This window comes from Tursiops truncatus, chromosome 5 (genome assembly GCF_011762595.2).
Source record: "Tursiops truncatus isolate mTurTru1 chromosome 5, mTurTru1.mat.Y, whole genome shotgun sequence".
In the NCBI taxonomy this organism is placed as follows: domain Eukaryota; kingdom Metazoa; phylum Chordata; class Mammalia; order Artiodactyla; family Delphinidae; genus Tursiops; species Tursiops truncatus.
Genome location: NC_047038.1, coordinates 137,028,495 through 137,042,235, shown reverse-complemented (window position 1 = coordinate 137,042,235; position 13,741 = coordinate 137,028,495). Strand labels below are relative to the sequence as shown.

Genomic DNA, 13,741 nt, shown 5'->3' with positions numbered 1-13,741 from the left:
ATGCTTTATGTGATTTGTCCAAGTTCATTCGACTAGGAAATCCTGGGCTCTGAAATTCACGTCTTCGTGCCCACCAAAATCATGCTCTTCCCCCCACGTGCACTGTTACGCGTAACCGCAGGCAAATAATTGGACTGCTCTGAAGAACACAGGGTGTTTGAAGAAATGTCCATCCTCCCTGGACCCAAGCTGTGCGGCCATTTGGAGCAGACACTGGTGTCACAGCCACGGGCGGCCACTGTGGCAGCCCCACTTCCGAGGGGCAGAAGGCAGGAGGCTGCCAGGCGGTGCGGAGGAGCACCCCCCCGCCCCGCGATGTGGTGAAACGTCACCCAGTTACGTTCTCCCCGAGCCGCCCGTTTTTGTGCATCTCATGTGGACGGGGTGTCTGGGACCTCGGCTGCGCTCTTCCAGGGCAGGCAGTGTTTTGAACGATGGATTTCTCCTCCCGTTTAGACACTAGTTTGAGAAAAACAAGTTAAATCCCATCAAAATGAATATATAACCATGACCACTATTTAACTGACAGCTGTGATTTCCTGTCACTAAATCCTGCGTGTATTTTGAGTTACTGCACTTACCACGCTGAGGATGTGGTGGACAATGCTACCTGTCCACCGGGCACCTCAAACTTCACGTGTTTAATACAGAGCTCCGGGCCTTACCCCTTGGTCCACGGCCAGCCGTCTGTCCCAGTTCAGCCTCTGGTGGCAACATCCTTCTGGCTGCTCCGGCCAAAACCTCAGTGTCATCCTTGTGTCCTTCCCTTCTCTCACGTCCTGCGTCCGTTTCATCGGCGAGCCACGTGGAACCTTCTTGTACACCAGGATCTGGGCCACTTCCCTCCCTCCACTGCTTTCACCCCAACTCAGGTCACGGGCCTTTCTCGCCTGAATGTCCCGGTGGCCTCTAACCTGGTCTCCTTGCTGTGGCCTTGCTCTGTCCTTGCTATGACCTTTCTGTCTTTGCTCTGACCTTGCTGTGACATTGCTCTGTCCTTGCTGTGTCCTCTCTTTGTCCTTGCTGTGACCTTGCTTTGTCCTTACTGTGACCTTGCTCTGTCCTTGCTGTGCATTGCTCTGACCTTGCTCTGACCTTGCTCTGTCCTTGCTATGCCTTTGCTGTGTCCTCTCTTTGTCCTTGCTCTGATGTTGCTCTGTCCTTGCTGTGACCTTGCTATGACCTTTCTGCCTTTGTCCTTGCTCTGACGTTGCTCTGTCATTGCTGTGACCTTGCTGTGTCCTCTCTTTGTCCTTGCTCTGACCTTGCTGTCACCTTGCTCCGTCCTATATGCCTTCCATCCATGCTCTGTGCAGCCCTAGGATCCGTCCCCTCACTGAAGCTTCTGCTCCTCCTCCAAGGCCCTGGGCTGCCCCTGCCAGCGCTCTCACCTACTCTTCCCCTGTCCGGGGCTCCCAGGCTGCTCAGGGCTCCCTGCAGGCATGCTTCGCACTTGACTCCATTGCCAGCTTCTCAGTGATGCTTCCGGCTGTCGTACTTGAGTCCCTTACCCCCTTGCTCAGTTTTACTTTTCTCCAGACTACTTGCCATTATTATATGTGTGCGTGTGTGTGTGTGTGTGTGTGTGTGTGTGTGTGTGTGTGTATGTATATCTTAGTTCTATCTTAGTTTTATGCCCTTCTGTCTCCCCTCCTAGAATACATTTGTTCCAAGAGGTTGGTACTCTCTCCTACTAAAGGCTGTATCCCTAGTGCCTCTAACTGTGCCTGGCACATAGAGGGACTCAACACATATTTGCTGCTTATTTCACCAAAAGTTATTTCATGATCATATTTAATATCAGGCATGGTATTGGGCATTAGAGTACTATACAAATGTTAATCTTGTTAAAACATACTTAAATATATCATTTTTAATTTGGGGAGGGGGATGTGAAGTAAGATCTTTGCAATCACTAGACTTTTAGGTACCTGTCACTGATTTAACCAAATTTGCCAAAAGTAAATTCTGTTCCAGATATGCAGCCATTTCTTATATGATCATTGTAGCTGTTCTTTTATTTGTCTGTCTTCTTTTTGTTTTCTAGAAGAGAGGCACAGTTAGATGAAGAAGGGCAGTTTCTTGTCCGAATAATATACGAAGATTCTAAAACATATGATCTGGTTGCTGCCGCAAGCAAAGTCCTCAGTAAGTTAAATGTGACTCGCCACCGTAGACGTCCAAAGGCATGCGTGGCCCAAGGTCGCGGTGTGAGCTGCGCAGGACGCGTGCTGCCCAGCCCCACTGGGGCCCAGTCACGTGTAATGTTAGCCTCAGGCCACACTGAGTCCCACTGCTCTTTTTACAGACTCTTTAGAGAAGAGAGGAGCTCTCTGCCCCTCCCCACAAAAAGCCATGTGTTGAGGAAGGAAAAAAAGTATCGATACTTAATGTAATAAGTTAATAATATAATAATTTAATGTTGCCATGTCAACAGCACAGTAATTTCAAAAGTGTAGAATAAAGAAAATATTATCTCCAAATCTCTGTTGTAATCACCGGTTTTGTTAGGTATTGATAAAAGAAACAAACTGAGGTCTGCATCAGGCAAAACTCATGCAAGGAAGGCAAAGTCCAAAAAAAAAACTTCATGGGAAAAATGTTGTTCTCAGAGTAGTATCTCGCATCCTCGTGGCACTTAATTTACAGCTAGGCTGCAGGTCGGATAGACTAGATGGATGGTTTTTGGCTTTGTCAAATACAGCTAGAAGAGCAAGTGCTACCTTTTGCAGGATACAAGAATTACCAAAAACAAAAGTATGGTAAATTGTTAATAATAAGAAGAAAAATATCTTGCCTTATTGGTAATCAGAATTGACACAAATGTGAAATAATTTTTATACAAATTTGGCAATTAAAAAAAATATCTAGTGTAGTCAAGGGTAGAGTTAAAGAGGAAATGGTGCACATTTAAAATCTGTTGGTAAGATAAGAGTTTTTTCCGAGGATAATTTTGCGTCATCAGTCAAAATCTTTTAAAAAATGTTCAAATCCTTTAGAAATTTTTCTTAAAGAAATGATTAGATTTATTAACATTAAGATTTATGTGTGTTTTCATTTCAGAGTTACTTACATTATCAAAAATTGGAAAAGCCTACATTTTGAACAAGCAGGCATTGGTGAAATAAATTGTTGCATATCTGTGTTGGATAAAATAGTGATTAAAATTGATATTAAGAAAAAGTTTAAAATTTTAGGAAATATTTATAATTGAATATTAAGAAAAACACAGGGTCTTAGGGTACATACTGTATGCAACCGAGTTATTAAATATGGATATTTATATAAAGAAAAATAATTTTGCACCACAATATTATCATGTGCATTCTTGATGATTTTCAAGATCCTTCTGTATTTTTTTGGAAAAAGTAGGTTATACCTTAAGTATAAGTTTAAAAAAGCTCAAAATTTTGTCATGCAAGCTGAGAAACTGCTTTGCTGTAAGTACAGACTTACCCTGTTAACACGTCAATACGCTGTCTTCTCAGATTTCATTGTATTTTCCTGGCCAGATGTGTTTCCTGTGATCTGTTCACTCTGCACAGAAATTGAGGATATTTAACATTTTTTATTATGCACTTGTCTTCATTCCTCCCACTAACAATTTTCCGTCTCTAATATATTTTCTTTCTGTTGCCTCTCAAATCTATAAACTAGATCTCAATGCTGGAGAAATCCTCCAAATGTTTGGGAAGATGTTTTTCGTCTTTTGCCAAGAATCTGGTTACGACACAATCCTGCGTGTGCTGGGATCTAATGTCAGAGAATTTCTGCAGGTGAGCAGTTCGAGGTCCTGGAGGTTTTCATTTTCCAATGTAGTCTCTAGAATCCTTTTATGCAGCCAGCTGGATGAGCGTCTAACTGCTGAAATGGAATCATAGTGACATTTTTCCTCATTCACGTAAAATAATCATTATTGGATGGTCTTGAATACATTGTAGCATTTTTCCTTTAATTTTTGGTACTGATGCTGAATACTTAAGTTGTAAAGTAGTGGGCTCTGAAAGACTCAACATGTTGTGATCTTTGCAGCTGCCTTTTTAAAACTAGTTCTTTGTGCTAGTAGCTGTGGTTTTATGTATATAACGTGGGCTTACTTTCTACTTGCAAGTCACTCCGAGTTTGCATAGCGTAATTAAAGAGTGTATCAGTACCTGTGATGTTCTACCTGAAGCTCGCTGTTTCGGAGAAAGTGCCGGCCACCAAAACAAGTTTGAGAACCATTGCTGCCGGTTACATATTAGTCAGTCTACTCTGGAGAGGAAAATAGGAAATCGTCCAAAGTCAGTCTCAGGTGAAGTCAAAGGTAAATAATGACGTCAAAGGCCTTTGTCTTCTTGTTAAAATTACCTTATTATTATTATTTTTTTATTATACTAGCAAATGACACATTAGGTGGGAGACTATTTTGGGATTGACTGCCCTATTTTAAGCACAGGCATTTGTGAGACCCTCTTCTTGAAATGTGTTAACATTGAATGTTATGTGGTTGTTTGTAAAGGATGTTTCTAAACTGGCCGCTGAAAGCAGCCAGGTCTTGCTGGAAAATGATGTCAATGCAGTACTAGCTGAACCTGAGCCCAGTTTGGGGGGAATGTAAACTGCTTGCGATCCGGCTGCATTACTGCTTTAACAGCCGAAATAAGGACTGTAGTGTTTAATCAAAATGGTGGTGGTTTACATAGTGACATTTTCCTTATAAACTAAAAACAGCCTTAAATCAAGATGGAAGCTGGTTTGTGGTCCCTGCCATGGATTTACGAAACTACTGGTGTCCGAAAAAGCTGCCACTTCCAAACGAAGTAGCTGCCAGGAGGTACTTAAATTAACCTTTAACAGGTTGTATCTAAATGGATTACTTTACATGGATTAAAGTTTGAGATGTACAAGTAGTTTGGGATTTGGGGGTTTTGAATACATTTCCATTTTTAATACTTCTGTTGACTGCTGTCACCTCAGCTAAGTTTCAGTTGCAGTTCCTCTCCCTTAATTTTAACATTGTCAGTGGCCACATCTGTGTCAACAAACGGTTTACTTTTTTTTTTTTTTTTTTTTTTACCCTTTACTCATTGTGACCGACTGCTAGGTGTGTAGTGGGACAGCAGAGGATGGGCAGCTCCGGAGGTTTCTCCTGTTCTAGAGCTGCCCTGCCCGGCAGGATGGTCTCCACGTGAACGCTCAGCCTGTGAAACGTGCTCTGGGTAAAACACACCAGGCTTCGAAAAGAATGCAAATAGCTCGTACCTAGTTCATGTCGATTACATGGTGAAATGGCAAAAGTTTGGAAACGCTGAGCTATATGAAAATGTATCATTGACGTTTATTTCACGCGGCTCTTTTTCCTTTTCTAAACATGGCCACTAGAAAATTTAACATGACCTGAAGACTAATATTTGTGACTTGCCTTAATGGCTGTTAATGCCTTTTATTTTCCCTGGGCAGCATTATTTTAAATAGTCCTGAGTCTGTTTTCCTCAAAGTCAATAGGCAGTTTTAGTTAATATACCTTTAAATTACACACGATTTTATTGTATTTTTTTCTTTCAGTGCCAGTGCGAACAATGAGGAAACTGGAAAGTTAGAATACTGTAAAGTTTTCATCAGTATTGTCTATTTTTGATTGAATCGTTTTTTTTCCTGGTTTTGAAATTAATATCTTAATGGCAAATTGGCTACATTAACATACTGCTTTTCTTAAAAGTAGATATTTGTGTTATGAGTAGGCTAATTACAAACAAATTAAATGGACCGTTTTTCTGTAAAACTGACTATGAAATAAAGCAACTGATTTTCTTAAATTGTTTTAAGATCCTAGCTTGCATTTAAAAATTGATGTTCTTCATTACATAAAATAATAAAACATTCTTCACGGTAGACTTTAAAGAGTTAGATAAACTGGGCTTTATTCTAAGGATAGTTAAAAGATTATTTTTGTCCTTCACCACCTGACTTTACACAGTCACTAAATCCTTAGACTCTACGTCGTAAGTACTGAATTTTCAGAATCCTACCACTTTTCTTCATTTCCCTACCCTTCCGTGGGACAGTCTACCATTATATACAGTGACGGATCGGTTTCCCCATCTCTCTGCATGACCCCTCCATCTCCTCTCCATTCTATAACTAGTGACTTTTCTGAAATGCACATAAATCTCCTCCCATCAGTTACTTGCTTAAACCCTTCAGTGATTCCCAATTGCTCATTGGAAATGTAAAAAGCAATTAAAATAATTGAAACTACTCACATCCCCGTCTGTCTCTCCTCTTACGCTCCCCCCAGCCCAGCCAAACAGGACTTCTTCCAGAACGTTTTTTTTTTTTTTTCAAACTTGCTCTCTCTGTCCTCTGAGCTTTTGCACCTGCTCTTCCCTTTGTCTGCAACACTGTTCCTGGTCCTTTTCAGCTGGACCTGTCCTCGTCATCCTGCTGGTCAAATTACTTCTTCCAGGAAGGCTCCCCTCCTCTCTCCTGGCTCTACCCTGTTTGAATCAGGGAACTGACATTTCTCATGTTTTCACAGTACATCTATTTCCTCACCCATAGGAGGTCTCGCACCGTAGATCATTTCCTGTTTGGGGCTGGAATGTAAATGCCATGAGGCCAGAGGTCGTGTATAGTCTCTTAATGATGGTATCATCACAGACTTTATCTGGGAATGAAAGAACATTTTTTAAAATGAATATTTGATGTTTATACAAAAATAGGAAGCGAATACCCCAATAGCTCAAGATTAATTTTTTATTAAGAATAATAATAACCCATTTTGAGTGAGGCTATATAACTTTGTTTAGAGATTGATTATAGATTGAAATATAGACGAATAGACACACTCTAGACCAATTTCTTCTTCATGCGGGCGTGGCATATTACTGTTTATTCATTAACATACAAGTGACATTACTTGTATCTGTTGAACCTTTTAAAATGTTTGTTCTAATATTTCCATCTGAGGCTCTCAGGCAACAAGAAAATAGTTACTGAGATTGTACCACGGGAGACCACTGGCCATGCGTCAGGCTGGGTTCCTTCATCCACTCCCATCCTTCTGAGGAGGGCTTCCTTGGGGGGCGTCTCTCCCGGCCTCTCAGTGGGATACATTATTAACAGCGACTCCCTATTAAATATACATATTTTTGCTTTTCTTGAAATAATTTTTAAGTTTTCTGAGTACCAGGCACAGCATATAACAGGCAGTCAATAAAGAGTCTTCAAATGGTAGAATTAGTTAATTCTGAGTTCTATGTGTATACTTTTAACTTGGCCCAGGCTGTATTGTCCAGATAATACCTCTGTTCCTTTATGCACATTTTATACTCAAGGAGATGCTGTATAGATAGTATCTGTAGTTTAGTTCCGGAAAAATGTTTGTTTCTCTCATGGATTTTGTCATTTCCTTTGATTAGTGAACTTAAACAATTTAACAATTTACCAGCTTGAATAATGGACAGTTCTCCTTTGAAAGGCTTTGCTGCCAATAGCAAATTCCCGGCTCTGCTTACACGCTCTCCCTTGCATTTTCAAAGTCATTTTAAGAATTTTTACATCATGCCTATTTTTAGTCTACCTCAAGACTTTCACGAAAAGAGCTACACATCTTAAATGGATAATGTAATAAAATATAGGTTTTAGAGGAAACTTTTTAGAAACATTATTCTTCCAAAGACATCACACAATTTGGAATTGATTTTTGTTAAATGTCCTATGAAACCATCAGTTTGTGGACTATTGATAAAAGTAGATAGTCCTTGCAATTAATTATTATCCTTTTGCTGAGTTAGCAACCGAAAACATGATTTATCAAAAAGAGTTAAACAAGGGACTTCCCTGGTGGTCTAGTGGTTAAGACTCTGTGCTCCCAATGCCGGGGGTACAGGGGGTTCGATCCCTGGTCAGGGAACTAAGATCCCACATGTGGTGTGGCCAATAAAATAAAATAAAATAATAAGTAGAGAAGAAAAAAAAGAGATAAACAAGAATAGGAAGACATTTTGATTTAGATTTTTGGATTTTACACATTTTATCTGGATTTATTGTCTTAAAGGTAAGACTATATTTCAGCAAGAATTTTTTCCCTATTCTGCCGCTTTCTTATTCTTAATTTAGGAATAAAGTGTGGTTTCATGCTGCTGCTGTAGTAAATTTCTATCTGAAGCTTCTAGTGTATTGATTAAAAGAATGCAGAGAACAGATGGGACTTGAAAGCCCCATAAAACATACAGCTGGTAAGGAATGTCCAGTCTGATGGTATTCCCGGCCTAAGTCACGCTCCCCTTTACTTTCGGATGCCCTGTTGCATTACTGCAGATTGTCTTTTCCCCAGCTAGCCACACCGATGTCTCCCATCTCACACGCTCTGCTGCAGTGTGGCTGTGCCGCTCCCCCATGAAAGGGTGGAGTCCCCTTCCCCTGGATCTGGGTTGGCTTTAGTGATGATTTGGCCAGTAGAATATGGCAGAAGTAACATTCTGATACTTCCTAGGCTAGTTCATAAGAACTCTTAAAGTTCCCATCTGAGTATCTGGGAACATTTGCTCTTGGGAGGTTCCCTGTAGGAACCCAGCCCGTGACACGAGACGCCCAAGCCACAGGAGGGGCCTGTGCAGGCCCTCGGACAGCGCTGCTGGCTGCGCTCTCAGCTGTTACGATGAGTCCGTCCCAGCCTGTCTCACTCCAACCCGAGTGGACTTCCCACCTGAGTCCAGACAGCCCACAAAACCATGAGAAATAATATTAGCGTGTTAAGCCAGTAAGTTTGGGGTGCTTTGATATGCAGCGGTGGATAATTGGGACAGCACTCTGTGTGTGGTTTTTCCTTTTATGTTTTGTGTCTGTGTTAGTGTGTGTGTGTGTACATGTGTACCTGTATTTACGGATGGATGAGTAGAGCTTTGAGTTGTCCATGTTTGAAGAGATAAGATGGTATACGACCTCTGGGTCTGGAACCCAAGTCAGTCCACAGCAGGGCTACTGATTCATTTCCAGTGGTGTCTTGTTATTTATTATGTTATATATTTTTTACTTCCCCAATAATTTTACAGAGGTAAAATGAAACCTAAATGAGCGTGGAAAGCTGACTATTGAAAAATAAAGGAGCAATGTGCAATCTTAGAGACCAGTCAGGATTTAAATTATGAGCCTGCTTAAACATGCATAGGAATCTCAGTGGAATAAGCAAACAAATATTCTGTCATCGGTCACTGGAAACACTGGCTTCTTCCACTACTTTGGGTTTGGTGGCGTTTTCACTTACTTTCCCAGTTCATAGACCTCAGAGTCTTCTGCCAGGGCCTTTGTTCAGCCTGCAACGGGATCTTCTTCAATCTGTGTCGGCTCCAGGGTTTGGCTTCTAAAAGACTACACTGTAATTTGGCCAGCCCGCCAGGAGCAATCTGGGGTTGATGGCTGATCGGAAAGTCTTCAATGTTTGTGCAAAGTGTTATTTCGGGAAATGGGATTTTTCCTGAACAGCTGTGAAATTCTAATATTTCCCTAAATTATTTATAATGTTTCTTAGAAAAAAATGCACCATTCATTTTATTTTTAACTTCTGAATTTCAAGAAGAGCTTTTCTCAAAATCCCAAACACCAATTTCTATAACCTGTGTCTACCTGAAAAAAAAAAACGCACAATGTGAGAGCCATGAGTTGATTCGGTGTCTTGCTGAGGACTGTAGCCAGGGACACAGCCTCTCGGGTGACTCTGAGAAACCGTGGCACAGATGGAAGGGGCAGGTCAGTGTGTATGTGGTGTCGGTGAAGGGGTATGTGCAGTCAGGCGCACGTCTCGGTACCAGGTGTCTGCTGGCCACCAGGAGCAGGGATCTTAGTTAATGGCTTTAGTGCTTTTCTGACTGGCGGAAGATGCAAGAATCCAGGCTCATCAGAATTTCCTAACTACCTGAGGGCCTGTGCTAACATTTTTTTCATCCCTGATCTTCACTCTGAATTCTTTCCTGGGTGTATTGAAGGTCAGCAACTGCAGGGGCTCAATGACTAAATTCTTGTAGAACCAGGTGAGGAGTGACATCCCTTAGTTGGCATCTGCAATTTTAAAGTCGACATGCTAGAACTCTTGAAGGAAGATAATATTTTAGAATTCTAAGAACTTTTTCTTTGAATAACTCGTATATATTTTCACAATTTTACAAGATATCGATTGTCAGAAGTTGTATATGAACGAGATTTTTTTAAACATGAATTTAAAGGCAGTATTATGATAAGTGAAATAGCTTACACAGGTAATTCTATGACTCTTTGCCTTTTTTTTAAAAAATTAAATTTTCTCTTGAGAGGATGGTAATGATAACTATAAGTAGTTTTAAAAATATCACCATTTAAATATTTTTAGTGACTCTGGTACAATTTCTTTTTAAATAAGGCCTTACATTATTTCTTTTAAAAAAGATTCCCTGTAGCTTTTCGGTTGGAAGGCTGTTTCTCAAGGAGCAGCTTTAAGTAGAAAAGGCACAAAAGTATCATTAAACGTTGCCCCTTACTTGCTGTGAGCTCGTGCTACTCACGCCCGGACCTGCTGCTTCCCGGTGTGTAGGGGTGACTTTTCTGCTACTCACGCCTGGACCTGCTGCTTCCCAGTATGTAGGGGTGACTTGTCCACTTCCGGACCTGCTGCTTCCCGGTATGTAGGGGTGACTCTTCCACTTCCGGACCTGCTGCTTCCCGGTATGTAGGGGTGACTTTTCCGCTTCATCTGCGTCTTGCTCGTTTCCGTTATTCACATTCAGATTCTAACATAACATCTTGCTTCTGAAACTTAAAATGCTTTTCAAAGTGCACGACTCTCACAAGTAAGTATTGATGTTGGTCTTGCTTTTCAGAAGTGTGAGGAATAGAAAGAAAGGAAATGCTGTCCCTCATCCTCTTTCCTTAAAAACAGGGAGGTTTGCAGTGACTGAGTTTTAAGATTCTTTCCAGCTCTTGACTGCAGTAATGCTCTCAAGTAACACAGACAGCTCCCTTCTCCCCATCCCCTAGAATAAGGGTTCTTTTTTTCTTTTAATTAGTTAATTGATTTTTTTGGCCATGCTACTCTGGCTGAGTGTTTGCGGGGTCTCAGCTCCCCGACCGCGGACTGAACCCAGGCCACGGCAGTGAAAGCCCGGAATCCTAACCACCAGGCCGCCGGGGACCTCCCTAGAATAAGGGTTCTTGAATGCTGAAAAATCTCTCTCTCTCTCTCTCAACACTTTCAAGGCAGGGTCTTACTACACCCATTTGTGTGCATCATTTAGGAATTTTTAATTAGATGCCCTGGAAACGGGAATGAGGTCGTTAATTCCCGGAAAACTTTGCCTCTGTAAGTATGTATAAGCTTATTTGTGCCATGCATAGTACAAAGAGAAATTTTGCATTTATTTTGAAGCATTCCAAGATCTTTAAAAATATGGAACTTCAAAGTAATATTTCTCAAAGGATTAATAAAGTCTCTTTTGGTCCTAAATCTGTGGGGTGTACTAAATCCCAGGACGCCAGCACTAGTTTTTTCTTCTGTAAATGATAAAGGCTGGAGGACTTATAAGTAGCAGAATTCCTGAGAAACAGTACATTCATCTTGCTTGTAGAAAAAGCAGTAAAGTGATACCAGGACATTCAGAGAAATGAAATGGCAACCTCAGACCAGCCTTTTGGCATCTTGAGGCAAAATAGATGAATGAACCTGCTCTCTGTTCCTTTCCTGTTTCCTAGTGTCACAAAGCTAAGGAGAATGACGTGAAAGCGTATTTGAGGTTTGCTTTACTGTTTCCTGGGAATCTACTTGTGCAGAAATACATGCGTTTATATTTTTTTCTTTCTCTTATTTGTGTACTTCTTTGTAACTAGCCATTCAGCTCTTTTCTTTGTATAGCCACCTCCATGGGTATATTTAGAAATAAAACAAAACCAGTTTTAATTGAAAATATATTTTGTTTTCCAAAATATATTGCTACAACCATGTGGACGAATAATTACCTTTGTATAGATGGTGTTATAAAATATAGACAGACAAGGTTTTTCTCTTGGCTATTTTGAGTATCTTTGTTGTGGCCTTTGAGGTTCCTGCAAACAATTATCTGTGAAGTCTGTGAAGAAAGTACATTTTTAGCAGTACAGATGTACTCAGTTGAAAATAATTTAATATATAATCATGAATTCCATTTCTCATAATAGGCAGTGGTAATCACTTCAATTTTGAGAGAGTAAGACCCAGTAAGGGAAGCTGTAACTAAAGAAATCCCAGGAGTACTTTTTATGGTTAGATACTACCTAAAGAAAATCAATATTACATTAAGTGGTGTTAAATCTTTTATGCTCCAGGAAAGCACTTTAGTTGTCTAATTAATAGCAAACTCAACAGAACAGTCAATCCCTGGAGAGTTGGTTACCACAGAGACTTATTAAAAGATTGACATGACCTCATGTGTCTTGATTTCCCACTTGCTTTGAATTGATAAATTTAAGCAACATTTTATTATTAATACTTTAGTATTAACAATACCTTTAAGGCAGATATTAAATTAAAATGGCATTATTTGATTGAATTATTTAAATTAAAATGTCCCCACATTTAGGGAGCAGTGCATGTCCCTGTGTGACTCCTGGCCCATCTCTCGCTTTCTTTAGCATCAGTGATGCAGAGAAGGTGAATGGTACCATCGGTACCGCCTCCTGCCATCTGCTTATCTGCGTATAGAAATGTGCTCATATAATATGACACAAGATGAAAACAGATGAGTGTGAAAGTAATCTAGGCATATTGACTTAAGATGTACTGTATGTGAACATTTTATAGAAAAGAAATTGAAAAAAAAAACCTACATATTTCAAGTTACTGTTTGACTCATTTTTAAATTTTTTCATGAAAATGAGCCGCAACACAGTACCCGGGCCTGACTACATTAGGAAATTATTTTAGGAACAAGGACGGAAATTTAATTTAGCAGCAACAGGCTGAATTTTGACTTTGCGGGAAACACATACAGAACTCTCTTGATGATCTTTTTTCTCACCAGCTTTTCTGTGACAGCGTTTTTGCAGCATCAGCAGACGTGTAAGGGGTCTGGCAGGGTTATGAGGGGCAGTCTTCATGTCTCCCTTCCCAGGAAAGGGTTCCCGTGGGAAGACCTCGTCATAGCAAAACCCTCCGTGTTACTTAGCAAGTGAAGTCGTCTCAGGCCTTCAGCTGCTCGAGGTTTCTGTAAACTGTCCGCCCTTAGCATTTCCGTGTTGGGTTCCTCTTACCTGGCAACGGCAGCCTGTGGAGCAATCAGGACCACTTGGTATTTGAGTTAAGAACTGGCCTGACTTGATTATAACAGGTGGAACTGGGGGGCAGAAAACCAAATTTTAGCCCTAGGCCTGAAGGCATTTCAAAAAGAAGCCGCTTCACCAGTTGAGGGGACTTGAGCCATGTATCCCAATCAGAACGTCAGCCTTTGTGACCTCAGCTCTTACCTGCACTCTGCGTCTTTGGACCCCGTCCTTTAGTCTAACCCTAACCCTTGTAGGCACCCAAAGCCACCCTGCACATTGGTTTGTGAGCTAAACCATGAACCGCTTACAGTCCGGGTCCGTGTGGTGCAGATCTGGGCCGGCCCTGCCCCCTGCCCCCGGCTGCAGCGCACAACCTCCGTGACGCATGCGCAGTGCACATGCTGTATACGCTGCACAGACAGCGCACGGATGAGTGTTTGGTGACGCAGGGCCGCACGTGCCCTCAGGGAGCCACCTCCTGCCATACTCGCGC

At 41.2% G+C, this 13,741-nt stretch overlaps 1 protein-coding gene and 1 long non-coding RNA gene across 6 annotated transcripts in view; one reads left to right on the top strand and one right to left on the bottom strand.

Moving 5' to 3' along the window:
* The window catches only part of GUCY1B1 (guanylate cyclase 1 soluble subunit beta 1), a 47,662-nt gene that overhangs the window by 11,684 nt on the left and 22,237 nt on the right, over positions 1-13,741 (top strand). For 2 of the 4 annotated variants that reach the window (XM_033857428.2, XM_073805630.1), the window contains exons 3-4: positions 2,048-2,148; positions 3,658-3,776. The exons of 1 other annotated variant lie outside the window; for it this stretch is intronic. In XM_033857428.2, coding sequence (XP_033713319.1) covers positions 2,048-2,148; positions 3,658-3,776 — 220 coding nt within the window. Of the gene's footprint in view, positions 1-2,047; positions 2,149-3,657; positions 3,777-4,713; positions 4,817-13,741 lie in introns of all 4 variants that reach the window. One more of the 4 variants, XM_033857429.2, reaches the window with a different exon arrangement.
* Positions 365-12,036, bottom strand: LOC141278834 (uncharacterized). Of its 2 annotated transcripts, XR_012332225.1 has the most exons (6): positions 11,968-12,036; positions 6,538-6,649; positions 4,155-4,254; positions 3,457-3,537; positions 1,932-2,043; positions 365-459 (listed from the first exon to the last, which is right to left on the bottom strand). It is a non-coding gene; the product is annotated as an uncharacterized lncRNA (long non-coding RNA). The 2 variants fall into 2 exon arrangements; XR_012332224.1 differs by lacking the exon at positions 4,155-4,254.